The sequence below is a fragment of the Exophiala xenobiotica genome, assembly GCF_000835505.1.
Source record: "Exophiala xenobiotica strain CBS 118157 unplaced genomic scaffold supercont1.5, whole genome shotgun sequence".
Classification (NCBI taxonomy): domain Eukaryota; kingdom Fungi; phylum Ascomycota; class Eurotiomycetes; order Chaetothyriales; family Herpotrichiellaceae; genus Exophiala; species Exophiala xenobiotica.
Window position 1 is genome coordinate 421,951 of NW_013562490.1, and position 13,029 is coordinate 434,979.

A 13,029-nucleotide genomic window follows, 5' to 3' on the forward strand; every position below is an offset into this window, starting at 1 on the left:
CGTTCCCACAGCCTGTATTCTCTTGGCACGTGATATGTCTCTCCTCGCTATGCCTTCCTCGCTTTTTTAGTTCGGCAAACCTTCCATTCTCACAAGTCCTCCGCAAAAATGTCCGCACCCACAAAGGCCGATGGCCATGGCCATGATGAACCAACCTTCATCAGATACTCAGCAAACATGGCTGCCACTATGGAGTAAGTTCTTTTTGTGTCAAACGCTGGTATTCAAGTATGCTGACAGACTCGCAGGAAAGACACGCCGCCTCTCAAGGCAGTCCAGCTCGAGTCGCTGGTAAGGACACCCTCAAAATCCTCCATTCCCCCCCACTCACAAAGGCGACAGGTCGTCATGAAAGTGATCAAGCACTGTGCCACGCGCTTCCCTACCGTCGCGACAGGCTCTCTCGTTGGTATGGACAACAATGGAACCCTCGAAGTCACCAATTCTTTCCCATTCCCCGTCGTCGACTTGCCGCCAGAGGCGCAGTACGAGCAACAGCACTTCAATAGCGCTGCTGCTGCTCCTCGCGCAAAGTCAAACACTCAATACCAAACCGAGATGATCAAAATGCTTCGCGAAGTGAACGTCGATGCAAACAATGTGGGATGGTACACGAGCGCCAATCTGGGTAATTTCGTCACCACGAATTTCATCGAGAACCAGTTCCACTACCAGAAAGAGTTGAATGAGAAGACCGTCGCGCTTGTCCACGATGTCAGTCGCAGCTCGCAGGGCATTCTGAGCATCCGCGCGTTCAGACTCTCCCCCCAGTTCATGACCGCCTACAAGGAGAACAAGTTCACCACCGAGAAGTATGGACTCACATCAAAATCACTTTACCCATCACTTGCTAACAATTCACATAGCCTCCTCAAATCTGGACTGAAGTACACTGATATTCTTGTGGAACTTCCGGTCACCGTTCACAATTCTCACCTCGTCACCACCTTCCTTCAACAGATCCCCAAGATGATCGCGAGTGGCATCATGAGGCCCCCGACCTCCGTCGCTGAGATCGAGAACAACCCAGCCTTCAAGAACGACACTCTCGCTCCTAACTTCGAGAACCTCTCCATCTCCATCGATCCGTACTTGTCCCAGACTGCCGACAACCTTCTCGACTCGGTCGAAACCCACCATGTCGAATCCAACAACTTCTCCTACTACCAACGTGCCATGGCTCGAGAGCAGGCTAAGATTCAGCAATGGCAGACTAAGCGCAAGGCCGAGAATGCAGCACGAGCTCTCTCAAAGCAGCCACCATTGCCGGAGGACGAGTACCTGAGACTTTTCAAGTTGCCTACGGAACCAAGTCGCTTGGAGAGCATGCTGAACAGCCGACAAGTCGAACAGTATGCGCGCCAGGTTGACGGCTTTGTCGCTGGTACAACTGGAAAGATGTTTGCTGTCCGTGGCAATCTGCTTCCGAACGAAGGAAAAGAGGAATGAACTCGAGATGAATGATTCTGATTGAGCACGAAGTGGAGTGAACAGCGGAATGATCAAAGTCGATGCACAGTGAGATGGACTTACCTCGACACTGTAATTAGCATGACATACCATAGCATAGCGTCAGGCGTTTTGGCGTTTGGCCTGGAGGACACCACGTCCAAACAGAGATACGGCTGGGTCATGTGTCTCAAAGGGCACTTTTCGACGAGGCATCAAAAGTTCTAGGATAGAAATGGCGGTTTCCTCAGATATGGAAGTCTCAGAGCTCCGGTGGTTGACTGTCATAAGACGGAAAATGAAGCATCAAAGATCTCTTTATTTGTCTTGCTTTACATCCTACATTCTCGCAGAGCTGTGCACTTTTTGTTTATTTCCAGCACGATCCTGGTCTTTTTCTGCTCGAGGTCGTATTCCCGTTACCGTAGCGTCTTTCGCGTTTCGAGCCTACCCGTGCGTGATGTTCCCCAAGCCAGATGTGCCCTTCTTTGGCGATGGGTTCCTCCGATGCGCGCTCTCTCTGTCCACTATCTCTTCGTCATCCATGGCTCTGGCTCGAACCCGCAAGACATAGAATGGGGCAAAAGGGAACCCAAATTTGCGCCGAGACAGAGAGGTCGGGCCGCGCCACAAGGCAGATGAGCTTGATTTGACTGCGGTGAGGCCCTTTCCAGTGACGGATAAATGCTGGAAGCTGCTGGTGCGAGGCTGTGGTGTTTTCTTTGATCTTGAATATCATCTTTCTGTAGTGCTTTAGTGCTTCGTCTGAAGGACGCTCGTACGCTCTTGATGACTGAGGAGGAGGGAGATCTGTTCTTGCTGCCGGAGAGGACTGCTTGCAGCCTCATCTCATCTCCTCTTTCTGACAGTAAGCTCTGCGCTTATCAACGCTTGCCTACTCAACACTTGGCTGTTAGACTTCGGAGGCGTGTATCATGAAGAATAGGGTTGTGGAGAGGACGAAGGCGTAGACCGGGAGACAGAGGCTGCGAGGGCAGATTAAAGATATCAGCGTCGAGAAAAGTCATAGATTAAAAGGTGTCGAAATGTCGTACCTGATGATCAAATAGACGCCGGAATGAAGGTGTTGACACGCACTCGCAGATTGCTGAAGAACTAAGAGCCCGCCTCTCGATGGAGCACAATGACCACTGGCATGACCTGTAGCAGATAGTACTAGAATGAATGTTGCTGAGATGCTTGCACCAGTTCAAAACATGAAGATAGAAAGGACAGCGGAAGCGCAGAGGTACATCGTAAGTGCAAGAAGAACGACAGGCCAAGGGCTCGTGGACTGGGGTGTCCTTCCAGGCCTCTTCTTGTGGTCTTGGGCAGGGAACATGGGCGTTCCTACTTCCGCAATCAAGGCGTTTGACTGCTCGTCATCTCACATTCAGGCGCTTCTGGGCTTTCCCTGCTCGAAGCACCGCTGCCGATGCACCCTTAAGGTCTGTGTGCAGGCTCTCTTTCCAGTCGTGCCGAAGCCTCAACAACGAGCGTTCTCCTGGGGATTTTGTGGTTGTTCCACGTTCTCACCTTCCTTGAGATCACTACACATATCCAGCTCGGACCACGGCAGCGAAGAGAATGTTGGAACATGGCAGACCAATACCAAGATACTCATCGTGGTCAAGAGCGGTACTCTGTATCCATTTCGCGCTTGATGCATGCTCATGATCCAATTCACACACCTGCTTCCCCCTTTCCTGATAGTGCGTGACCACCAATACTCCTGCGGTACTGAAATACCGGGATACTCCACTACCACCGCCAATAAACGCATTCATAAATTCGTCGTCGATGAGCCACCGTATTCTCGGCCTAGCTCGAATTCAAAGTCTTGATGGGTCCGGATCCGAACTTGATACTTTCGGAAGGACTCTGTGGCGCGGGTGTGGATGTCCGTTACAAGCTCTGTTCATCATCCGCGCCAGTACTTGACACATTCTGGAAAACTCCACGAAAAACATGAGTGTTACTGGGCTCTTCTGATCATCGGACAGACAACGGAAGAAGCGCTTGGAATCCGACATCCATACACGACAGGCGGCTCAATTCCAGTTCCGGGCCTGTGCGCCCTCGTCAGCGTCTCGAGCCCGACGCTCTGCTTCGGAGCCAGCGTTCAACAGCTGATTTTGAGTCTGCTTTTTCTGACTCGTTAATTGAGCCGAGAGCTTGCCCCCGGACTTGTTGGCCCTTGCAGCTCGCTCCTGTATGGCCGGAGTCAGTCACCCGTCAACCGCTATAGCTCTCAGACAGACAACCCTGGCGAGGCTATGGACCCTGCCCAAAGAGCACCGTGCTGGGATCAAGATGCTTACCTCGGCGGCTTTGGCTGCCGCACTGCGGGCGTCATCAGAACTTGAGGCTCCCTCGCTGCCTCCAAGAGTGCGACCAGGTGTGCTCGCAATGACTTTCTGCGGGACCGGTGCAGAGCTCGGCTTTGCTGTTGAGTTCGAGCCTAGTGTCCGACCAGGAGCAGAGAAGCTGTCCGGCTGATTGGCGGATTTGGAACAGAGATTCCCCATGTTTCAGCGGTCGTCACAGTGCAAAAGTTATGATGCCCCGATGATGACGGCTGGAGATGGGTCTTGAGGTGTGAATGTGGATTTGGCACACTGGGTAAGGAGTAGTAGTTGATAAAATTGCCATTGCAAGGAGCCAAACCCCCCACGCCGCGAGAGACACTCGACTGGTGGTTGCGCTTGGCGAATGCGCGGCATTGCAATACTGCATGTTGCGTTGTTGTGCTTCGCCCAAGTATTCACAACTGTGGGACACACGGGGCGTTACTGGTCGAGTACTATGTAATTTTGCAATACTACTACGTATGTAATGGGAGATCTTTTCCCACTGCAAGATCCACACACTTTTCTAGAAGCAATTGTTACCGCCATTATTATTACCGTAATTTTTCTCCTTGCATGCAAAAACCGATCGTGGGGAAGTTTTCCAGGTTATTGGAGATCGGCCACTTCCGCACTTCCGCAGCCTTGTGCATGCAAGGCTGCGTCCCGTACAGGAAACCGAAATACCTAATTTGGACCTCAGTATTGTTTTTTCCTTCAACGAAAACACCTTCACAACACCGAATTTGCTCGCACACATTCACGAGCGATCCGCCGGTTGAAATCAACCGTGGCAAAAGCCCTGAATACCTTACAACCATTGAAATATCTTTCCTTAGAGCAGACTTCAATAATTCACTTCTCTAGCGGCCAGACAAAGATGGAGATCCAATTGCACTGCCAGGTCCGTAACATACATACCCTGCCCTCGAACGTCAAGTCAGTGTGCGTTCCTCGAGGAGGAAAGGTGTTGCAAATGGGAAAAAATAGCGAATTCAGCCGAGCTGGTAGCCAATCTCATTGGTAGCGACCATTGTCCGGCCCGGCTTTTCAGCAGTCAGTTGCCTCTCATTTTCTTTACGGTCACGTACTGGGTACTTTGCAGCAGGTAAAGCTTTTCCTTACAGTCCGCGTCAGCAGGGGGCCATCCTCCTGAATTCCGCCTTCTGGTCGATTCTGCGACTCCGGCCGTCTCTTCCAGTCCGTAGCTTGAGCCTGCGTAGCTCTCTCGGACAAGGGAGGGCAAGAGTCACACGAACCTTACCGTCTCCTCAACCTGCATGGCACCTTGTCGTTGGTCCGGGGGCCCATACTGCTGACGACGTTCTATTGAAAAACTTGAGTATGGTACTAAGCCACGATTCACGCAAGCTCAAGGACTAGCAATCGTCGAGCTTGAGAGGCTGAACCAAGATCTTTTCTCATGAGGACCCCGTGGAGCTTCTCGTCAAGCCCAATCAGCTTCCTGTATGTAAGTAGAGGAGCGTTTATGCTCTGGCTCTGGTGAGTCAAGTCACAAACTTCGACGGAAAGCATTCATGGCCTTTCCTGAGGCCAGTCAAGCGCAAAGCTTCGAGTACTGAAGGTTTGGCGGCACCAGGCTGGTGAGATCCCATTTCAATAAAACCGTCCTTGTCCCTTTCTCTGTGTCTTCTTTTTTTCTTTTTTTTCCTGTAGTCCGTCTGTACACACACCAGAGTTCGATAGATCTTCACACGACATCCATCAACACCATTCACACATCTATCGAACACTTACAGCACGGACGACCACCCTTCCAGACACTCACACCCAGACATTCGTTTCCAATACACTCGTTTCCAGGAGCAGGCACTCCTTGACAACAGCAACACCAGGACCATAGGTAGGTCTCTTCTGGGCTCCCATGTTGAACAACAACTAAGTGACAATTGAAATAGCACCCTCCCCACCTTCACTTCCCTCTTTTTAAAACCACGGCCACCTTCAACATGGTCCGCAACAACAACAACCAGAAGCCCTTTGCTTGCCAGGAGTGCCCAAGCAGATTCTCGGCCAATTCCACCCTCCTCAGCCATGTGAGAGGCGTGCATGAGGGCAAGACGTTTCAGTGTGAAAACTGCAATCGCCAGCCCTTCACAGACCGTTCCAACTACAAGAGGCATGTAGCCCAATGCCAAGGGAGTGGGCTCTGGTATCATTGCCCATGGGACACCTGTAACCATTGCCAACTCCGCAGGGACAACGCCATACGGCACAGAGGCACTTGTAGGGTGGGTGTCCGTCTCGGCTCCAGAGCGTGGCGAGGAGCTCTCCCGGAGGTCTTGATTCTCGATCTGAAGATGAAGACCGATATCGAAGCCGGGAGGGTCGACGTCAGGGCCTTCCAGACGAGGGAACCGTCTGGAGAGGCTCCCAACCCCGAAGTTCCACAGCAGGCTCCTGGCCAACAGGCCCAACTCCAGGTCACAGACGAGGACCCGGCCCAACACGACGCCGCCGCCCTTGGCCAAGGCGGCTACCAGCCGGCAGCTAACGTCAGTCTCGACGACGTCGACGACCAGTTCGAAGACAACTCAAACTTTGACCAACAGTTAGCCCTGTCAGCATTGCGTCTGGCCAACGACAACGACCTCCAGGTACAAGATAACCTGGCCCACAATGGTCAAGACTTCAACCTGGGGATGGATCCCCAAGAACTCAACATCGACAATGTCGACCTCCAGGCACAAGTCAACCTGGGCCAAAATGGTCAAGACTTCACGATCAATCCCCAGCAACTCCACTGGGACAATGGCCAAGGCTGGAACCAGGAGCAGAACTACCTGGTTCCTAACTTCAACAATACCGGCTACCTGCCACAGGGTGCCTTGGCTTACAACGGCCAGGACTGGAATCAGGAGCCAATGCTCCAGAATCCAACCTTCGACAACGCCGGCCATTGGGCACAGGGTCAACAGGGCGCCCTGGGAGATGACATGTTCCTGGGCCAAGCCCAGTATCAAGTTTACAACAACGTCGGCCTTCAAGGTCAATTTGATCAGGGCAACCAGACGGCCTGGGGCTCAAGGCCGCAACAACAATTTGTCGGCAACCAGGCCCAGGACATGGTCTTCCTGCCTACCATGAATCAAAACGTCCAGGAAGATTTCTGGGATGCTGCCGTCTTCTAGGGACAAGAAAACTCTAGCCAGCCGACAACGGACGGCCAGCACCAACCTAAGGATTTTGATTCGTGGATGGCCATGCAAGATGCCATGGATCTCATGTGGTGTACACCTCACTCAAACAACGACAATTCCAGTGAGAGTTGCCCAAGGGGTCTTCAGTGGAGAATCAGCAGGAGAATCAGCAGGAGAACTTGACGACAATGCCTTCCCTATACTCAAAACGACGAGTGGAAGCCTGTTCTGCATGACTCCACAATGCACTCCCAGATCTGAGTCCATGGCATCCCCTGGCAGGAGGTACGACGTTGTCTACGGATTGATACGTGGAGGAAGCCCTTTACAACGGGCAAGAGAAAATGGAGGATTGGACTTGGAGGAATTTTTGGGATTGTACAACATGGGAATTTGATTGGGAAGGACTTGTCGACAAGGGCATACGATTGCTCCGTCGTGATTTTGGGGGATTTGGATTTGGGAATTTGGGATTGGAGGACGGGAACAAGCCCACGACAAGGGCTCTACGACTGCTTTTTGCACAGCATGGTGTTCAGGACTCGGGAGCAAGCTCTTGATAAGGGCTCTACAACTGCTCATGGATTTTTTTGAAAGCATGGAGTTTGGATCTGGGAAGCAAGCCTACGACAAGGGCTCAACAAGGGCTCTACAACTGCCCTCGATTGTACATTGTTCAACATTGTGGGATTTTTGTGGATTTGGAATTTGGTATGGGACTTTTTGTACACCAGCAGCGACGGCGTCCAGGAACCAAGGGAAAAGGACAACAGAACAATTTGAAGGGAAATGGGAATGGGAAAGCACAATCAGAAAGAGGAGGATGCTCTGCGCAGGAGAGACACCTTCACGCGGTGCAGAGTGTGAGTAGCAGCCACTGATGCCTTCGTCGGTGGCTGCGAAACCAAGATCTCTCCAAAACTTCAGGTGTTGCAGGGGGGCGGAGGACATGGGCAGGGCATGGGCATGGCTGCAGGGCCAGGCATGGGAGGCAGCGCCCCAGGGGGGGGAAACTTGGGCAGGGCAGGGCGGCACGGCCAGGCGTGGAAGGCACTGGCCTTCAGGGGACATCGAGGCACAAGCTGTGCACAGGTATCTCAGATCTGGGCTTTTTCGGGGGGGAGGCAGGCACAGGCGGATTTCCCAGAGCTGGGCCTTTTTCCCTATTCGAGCAAGTGTGGCAACAATGGCAATGATTCCACACCTTCTGGCACTCCCACATTTTTACCTTTTCTTCCGGACTCCCATCCCCCAGGTCCTCAGACCAGTGGGCCAAAGGCTTTGACTCATGTCTCTGGTACTTTCTTGGTTCTGGTGGGACCTTTGGCTGTGGACACTTTGTTAGTAGGTACCGTGGATTTTCTCCGGTACTGTGGCGGTGCCTGCACTGGTGGTGGTGGTGGGTACGAACTCAGAACTCAGAACTCAGATCTCAGATTCTCGTGGCCGGATAACCTGATCCGCAAATTTCTGGAACTCTTCCAAAAATAGCTCGGAGTTCCTTACTTTACATGTGGAGAACGATAAAATACATACCTACCTGACCATGAGGACCCACTAGCTCGTAAGACTCTGTGCGGGTAGAGTCCTCGTTCTAAACCTTGGAACTCATTTGGTGAGTCAGTAAGGTAGGTTAGGTAGTCCCCAGTACTCACCTCAGGACGACCGGTCCAACTCTCGGCCTAGTGAGGCCGACTTCGCCTCCGCCCCAAATTCGTTCTGTACTCTGGGTCCGGCATACTTGCATACTTCCAGCCGCGAATTGAGGCCTCGACAGTGCAGTTGCTAATGTCCGTTCTGAACTGGAAGGTATTCCCACGATCGAGTTGCGAGGATGAGGATGAAAGACAAGGCATTCGGGACCATATCGCATTTACAGGTGGCATATAACACGAAAAGCTCCCCGTATTGAATCTCCATCAGTGGCAGCGAGGACAGGGAATCAATGAAAAGGTATCTCGTGCGGCTTCACGTTCGCATTCAAACATCTACAGACCAAAAACTGTGTTAGGTGCTTCCTAAACAACAGAGTATCGTCCACCAGTTCGCTCAGAAGCATCTGCCGCGCTCATCGTGCCCTCCTTCAACAACCGCATCAGCTCTCTCATGGCATCATGGACGACAACTTCCGTATCTCCCTCCACAAGAATGTACAACTTCGGATTGTCGTTTGGCCCAGGCTCTTTTCCAGCCGCGTAAAATGAGCCTTTCGTCGTAATCGACGTGCCCGTTGCCTCGAGGATCTTTGCGACGTTCGTCCGATTGGTGACGGCCCAGCGTGCCTTTTCTGTAAAATCTGTTAGTTCGTGGTCGAGAAAGAAAGGGCAAGAACAACTTACGAGGGAAATCGTTGATTTCGAGTGTAGCATGGAAAGCGCCAGCATCGGGTCCTTTGTTGTCGATAGGCACTCCAGAGCGCATGATACCCGCCTTTGAGAGCTTCTCATTGATCGCACCGACCGCTGCGGCGACTCTGTCCATTTGGTTCTTCGGTCCGGTCGCTGCAGGTTCGCGCTCCGTTCGGTGGACGGTGATCTTGCCATCCAGATCAATGCCCTTCGGCACGCCAGGGAGACTGCTTGAAGGAGGCGCATCCGAGGCCTTCACGCCTGAGGCGGCTTTGGCGAAGATCTCGTCGCCAACCGTGACGTCCCTGCCTTCTTCTTTGTCTTCTTGCTCGTCTCCTTCGTCACCAGTCTTGAAGGTCTTGCGCTCACGAGCCTTAGCAGCATCGCGCTCCTGGTCAAGTCGTTCAAGCCCCTTGCCACCAAATCCTGAGGCTCCCGCCCTCTCCTTACCAGCTTTCACTTTCTCCATGAAGGTGTCGACAAGCTTCTGCACAGACTCTGGCACGGGCTGGCCGCTCTGTTTTAGTGCCTTGGCGATGTCGACGGCGTATCGGTCCTGTTCTTCTGTCAGAAAGGTCACAGCAGTCCCCGTGTTTCCTGCTCTGCCTGTCCGACCAGCGCGGTGTACGTAATCTTCGAGATGGTTCGGTGCATCGTAGTTGACCACTAGCTTTAACTGCTTGACATCGAGACCACGGGCTGCAACCGAGGTAGCAATCAGAATCGGGACCACGCCAGCTTTGAAGTCGTCAATGGTCGAGTCTCGATCGATCTGATCTTTTCCGCCGTGAATTGACATGCATGGGTAGCCCTTCTTCATCAGATCTCTGAGCAGACCGTCGGCAGATTCTTGTCGATCAACGAAAATGAGGGCTCGGTCATCTTCGTTCTTGTCATCTTCGTATAACTTGCCAAGCAGTTCAAGCAGCCGGACAAATTTTGTGTTCTCCTCACGGACTTCGACAACTTGGGTGATCTCGGGAGCAACAACGCTGCGACCGCCGACCACAATCTCAATGGGTTTGCTAAGAGTCTTTCTCGCAAGCGCTTCCATCTGGCGTGGGAAAGTTGCCGAGAACAAAACCGTCTGACGATCAGGTCGGATGTTGGCTAGAATTTTCATGACTTGAGGTTCAAAACCCATGTCAAACATTCGATCAGCCTCATCGAGCACAACATAGGTGACTCGCTTCAGATTGGTCACCCGCCCACTGTTCGCGGCAAGTAAATCGATCATTCGACCAGGCGTGCAGACAACTATTTCTGCTCCTCGCTTTAAATCAGCAATTTGATCCTTGATGGGAGCACCACCGTAGGCACAGACCGCCCGAAGGCCAAGTGCCCTCAAGAAAGGCTTACACTCTTTGTGTATCTGAGTAGCAAGCTCTCGAGTCGGGCTAAGTACAAGCCCAATGGGTCCATCCAAGGGGTCCAACGGACGTTGATCCTTGATATGTCGGAACATGGGAAGAAGAAAAGCAATAGTTTTGCCAGATCCAGTTTTTGCGACACCGATAACGTCTCGGCCTGACATGATCGCCGGAACAGCTTGAGACTGAATACTTGTCGGTGCTTCGTATCCCAGCTTCTGGATGACCTCCAGAACTTGAACACCAAGACCACATTGCGCCCATTTTTGCACGGGCTTGGGAACATCAACACCTCTGACCTTGATATTGTCAAGTTCCATTCTCAGGTTGGCAACTTCTTCCTCTGTCCAGTCTGCCATATCCACAGGCTCGGAGTAGAAATTACGCCTGAAGGGTTGATATTGGACCTTGGCATGATTCACGGCGGGAATATCCTTTTTCTTCTTTTTGGCGGCAGTGGAGGCTAGTGACAGAATACTGTCGGGGTTTTCATCGTCAACGGCAGTGAGGTCGATTCCATCATCTCCAAATAGAGCTTCCGGCTCTTGTTGCCGGGCTTTCGACATCGATTTCATGGCAAATGACCTGGTAGCCTGCACAGGCTGAAGATCTTGCATAAAGGCGTCAAGTGGGTCGATCTCTTCCTCTTCTTCTTCTTGACCGTTTGCGTTGGCCACAGCAGCAGAGGCAGCAACGTCAGCCATGGCGGTATCTTCGCCACGTTCAGCTTGACTTCGCAGTTCCGCAGCTGCACGAGCGGCAGCCATGCTCTCCTCTGACCCTTCATCCTGCATATCCGCATCCTCATCGCCTTCGTCCTCAGCGGGGCCGGCTTGCGCATCGTTGGTGCCAGTGTCTTCGAGAGCGAGGTTAGGGAGTTTCTCCAATTTTTTCTTGGTGCCTTCATCGTCTTCAAAATCCAACGCTCTTTTTGACACGTCGGTTTCGAGGCCGGCTTTGGTTCCAAGCCCGAATTTTCCCAGAGTACCCTTCGCTTTGAGTGACTTAGAGGCTGAGACACCATTCGCAGGAGATCTCGGTGAGGCCTCGGCCATTGGCACATGGCCGTTGACGATGGCTGGTGCAGCAACGTCGCCACCCAGGACTTTGTTTGCTGACGACGTGTGGTGTGCTTTCTTCACGATAGCCTTTGGGTCAAATTTGCCGGTATAGGGGATGGCAGCGGAAGACGGGGAAGCTGGTGTCGCTGGTGTCACCGGTGATCGTGGCGAAATAACTGCTGGCGAAAACCCTGCTCTTCTGTCAATTTCGTTCAGAATACTGCGTGCACCACCCGCGGCCTCGAGCTCTTTCTGTTTCTTGGCTTGTTCTTCGGCCTGCTTCTTTTTCCATTGTTCCAGTTTGGCAAGTCGAGCTGCTTTCTGTTCTTCGGCGGATTGCGCAATAGGTGTTGAGGGTTTAGAATTCTGTAAAGGTTGATGAGCGCTGTATGAAATACGAATCCGGCCAGAACTCACCTCTCTAGACACATCTTTGGACTCTTTGCGAGCATGTCTGTCCCGACTGTCCTCCCGCTTTCGTTTTCGGGACTCGGTAGATTCGTCTCTAGGCCGGCGATCTCTGTCGCGAGAGTCGTCCCGCCTGGGACGTGTATCTCTATCTCGGCTTCGACGACGGTCTTCACCGCCTCTTGAGCGTCTGCGGTCTCGAGACTTGTCCCGTCTTGAATAGTAGTAGTCATCATCTCGTCGGCCGTCGTAGCGGCGGTCTATTGAGCGGTCTCTTCGTCGGTAACCCTCACGGTCTCGATCTCTGTCTCGATCGCGATGTCGTCGCTGTAAGATCTGGTCAGCGAGTCTGGTCACGTGGAAGGACGAATGGTTAACATACATCAGGACTCCGAGATCTTGAATGCCTCCGGCGGTGACCACGGTCATCGTCTCGCCGACTCCTCTCGTATCGATCCTCATCTCTCCGGCTTCGTTTTGACGAGGAAAATGAACTGCCTGCAGGTGATGGTGAGCGAGTGTCCCCGTGCCTAGCCATCCTGTGGCTGCAGATAAGTGAGCTTTACTGCTAGAACCGCAACCAGGACCAGGCTCGAAATGGAGAATCTGAGGCTATGGCGGAAAGTCGGGTTGTCAAGATGTATCTCGATGAAAATCAATCGAGAGCGATCAAGCCGCTCGGTCTAGGTCCGTGTGGGATGAGGGACCGCCATTGATATTGTTGATGTTCGTCTTCTTCAATCTTTTTCCCATCGGACGGGATCACAGCCTAGTTTGCAACTATGGCGCGGCAGTGTCCCCGCATTTTTGCCTGCGTAGTCGGCACTACGTTATTCCGGGCCCGGGGGCCACATCACGTGTGCGGGTTGGTGCACTGCCGATTA

At 52.6% G+C, this 13,029-nt stretch overlaps 5 protein-coding genes across 5 annotated transcripts; 3 read left to right on the forward strand and 2 right to left on the reverse strand.

Annotated features, from left to right (window-relative positions):
- Nucleotides 1-108: 108 nt before the first annotated feature.
- Nucleotides 109-1,774, forward strand: PV05_07860 (uncharacterized protein; the record flags this gene model as incomplete). The annotated part of the gene is made up of 4 exons (XM_013457329.1): nucleotides 109-194; nucleotides 249-291; nucleotides 343-812; nucleotides 867-1,774. 4 exons carry the CDS (start codon nucleotides 109-111, stop codon nucleotides 1,447-1,449), a joined length of 1,182 nt encoding a protein of 393 aa, XP_013312783.1. The 3' UTR covers nucleotides 1,450-1,774.
- Nucleotides 1,775-3,062: 1,288 nt separating this feature from the next.
- On the reverse strand, nucleotides 3,063-4,099 carry PV05_07861 (uncharacterized protein). The gene is made up of 2 exons (XM_013457330.1): nucleotides 3,771-4,099; nucleotides 3,063-3,659 (listed from the first exon to the last, which is right to left on the reverse strand). The coding sequence occupies exons 1-2, from the start codon at nucleotides 3,975-3,977 to the stop codon at nucleotides 3,501-3,503; spliced, it is 366 nt and encodes a 121-aa protein (XP_013312784.1). The 5' UTR covers nucleotides 3,978-4,099; the 3' UTR covers nucleotides 3,063-3,500.
- A 2,019-nt stretch (nucleotides 4,100-6,118) lies between these two features.
- On the forward strand, nucleotides 6,119-6,949 carry PV05_07862 (uncharacterized protein; the record flags this gene model as incomplete). Its single annotated transcript, XM_013457331.1, has 1 exon — nucleotides 6,119-6,949. The coding sequence occupies one exon, from the start codon at nucleotides 6,119-6,121 to the stop codon at nucleotides 6,947-6,949; it is 831 nt and encodes a 276-aa protein (XP_013312785.1).
- An 847-nt stretch (nucleotides 6,950-7,796) lies between these two features.
- PV05_07863 (uncharacterized protein) lies at nucleotides 7,797-8,481 on the forward strand. The gene has a single exon (XM_013457332.1). The coding sequence runs from the start codon at nucleotides 7,919-7,921 to the stop codon at nucleotides 8,447-8,449; it is 531 nt and encodes a 176-aa protein (XP_013312786.1). The 5' UTR covers nucleotides 7,797-7,918; the 3' UTR covers nucleotides 8,450-8,481.
- A 412-nt stretch (nucleotides 8,482-8,893) lies between these two features.
- PV05_07864 (pre-mRNA-processing ATP-dependent RNA helicase prp5) lies at nucleotides 8,894-12,892 on the reverse strand. The gene is made up of 4 exons (XM_013457333.1): nucleotides 12,528-12,892; nucleotides 12,155-12,472; nucleotides 9,298-12,103; nucleotides 8,894-9,245 (listed from the first exon to the last, which is right to left on the reverse strand). Exons 1-4 carry the CDS (start codon nucleotides 12,681-12,683, stop codon nucleotides 8,977-8,979), a joined length of 3,549 nt encoding a protein of 1,182 aa, XP_013312787.1. The 5' UTR covers nucleotides 12,684-12,892; the 3' UTR covers nucleotides 8,894-8,976.
- Between the last annotated feature and the right edge of the window lie 137 nt (nucleotides 12,893-13,029).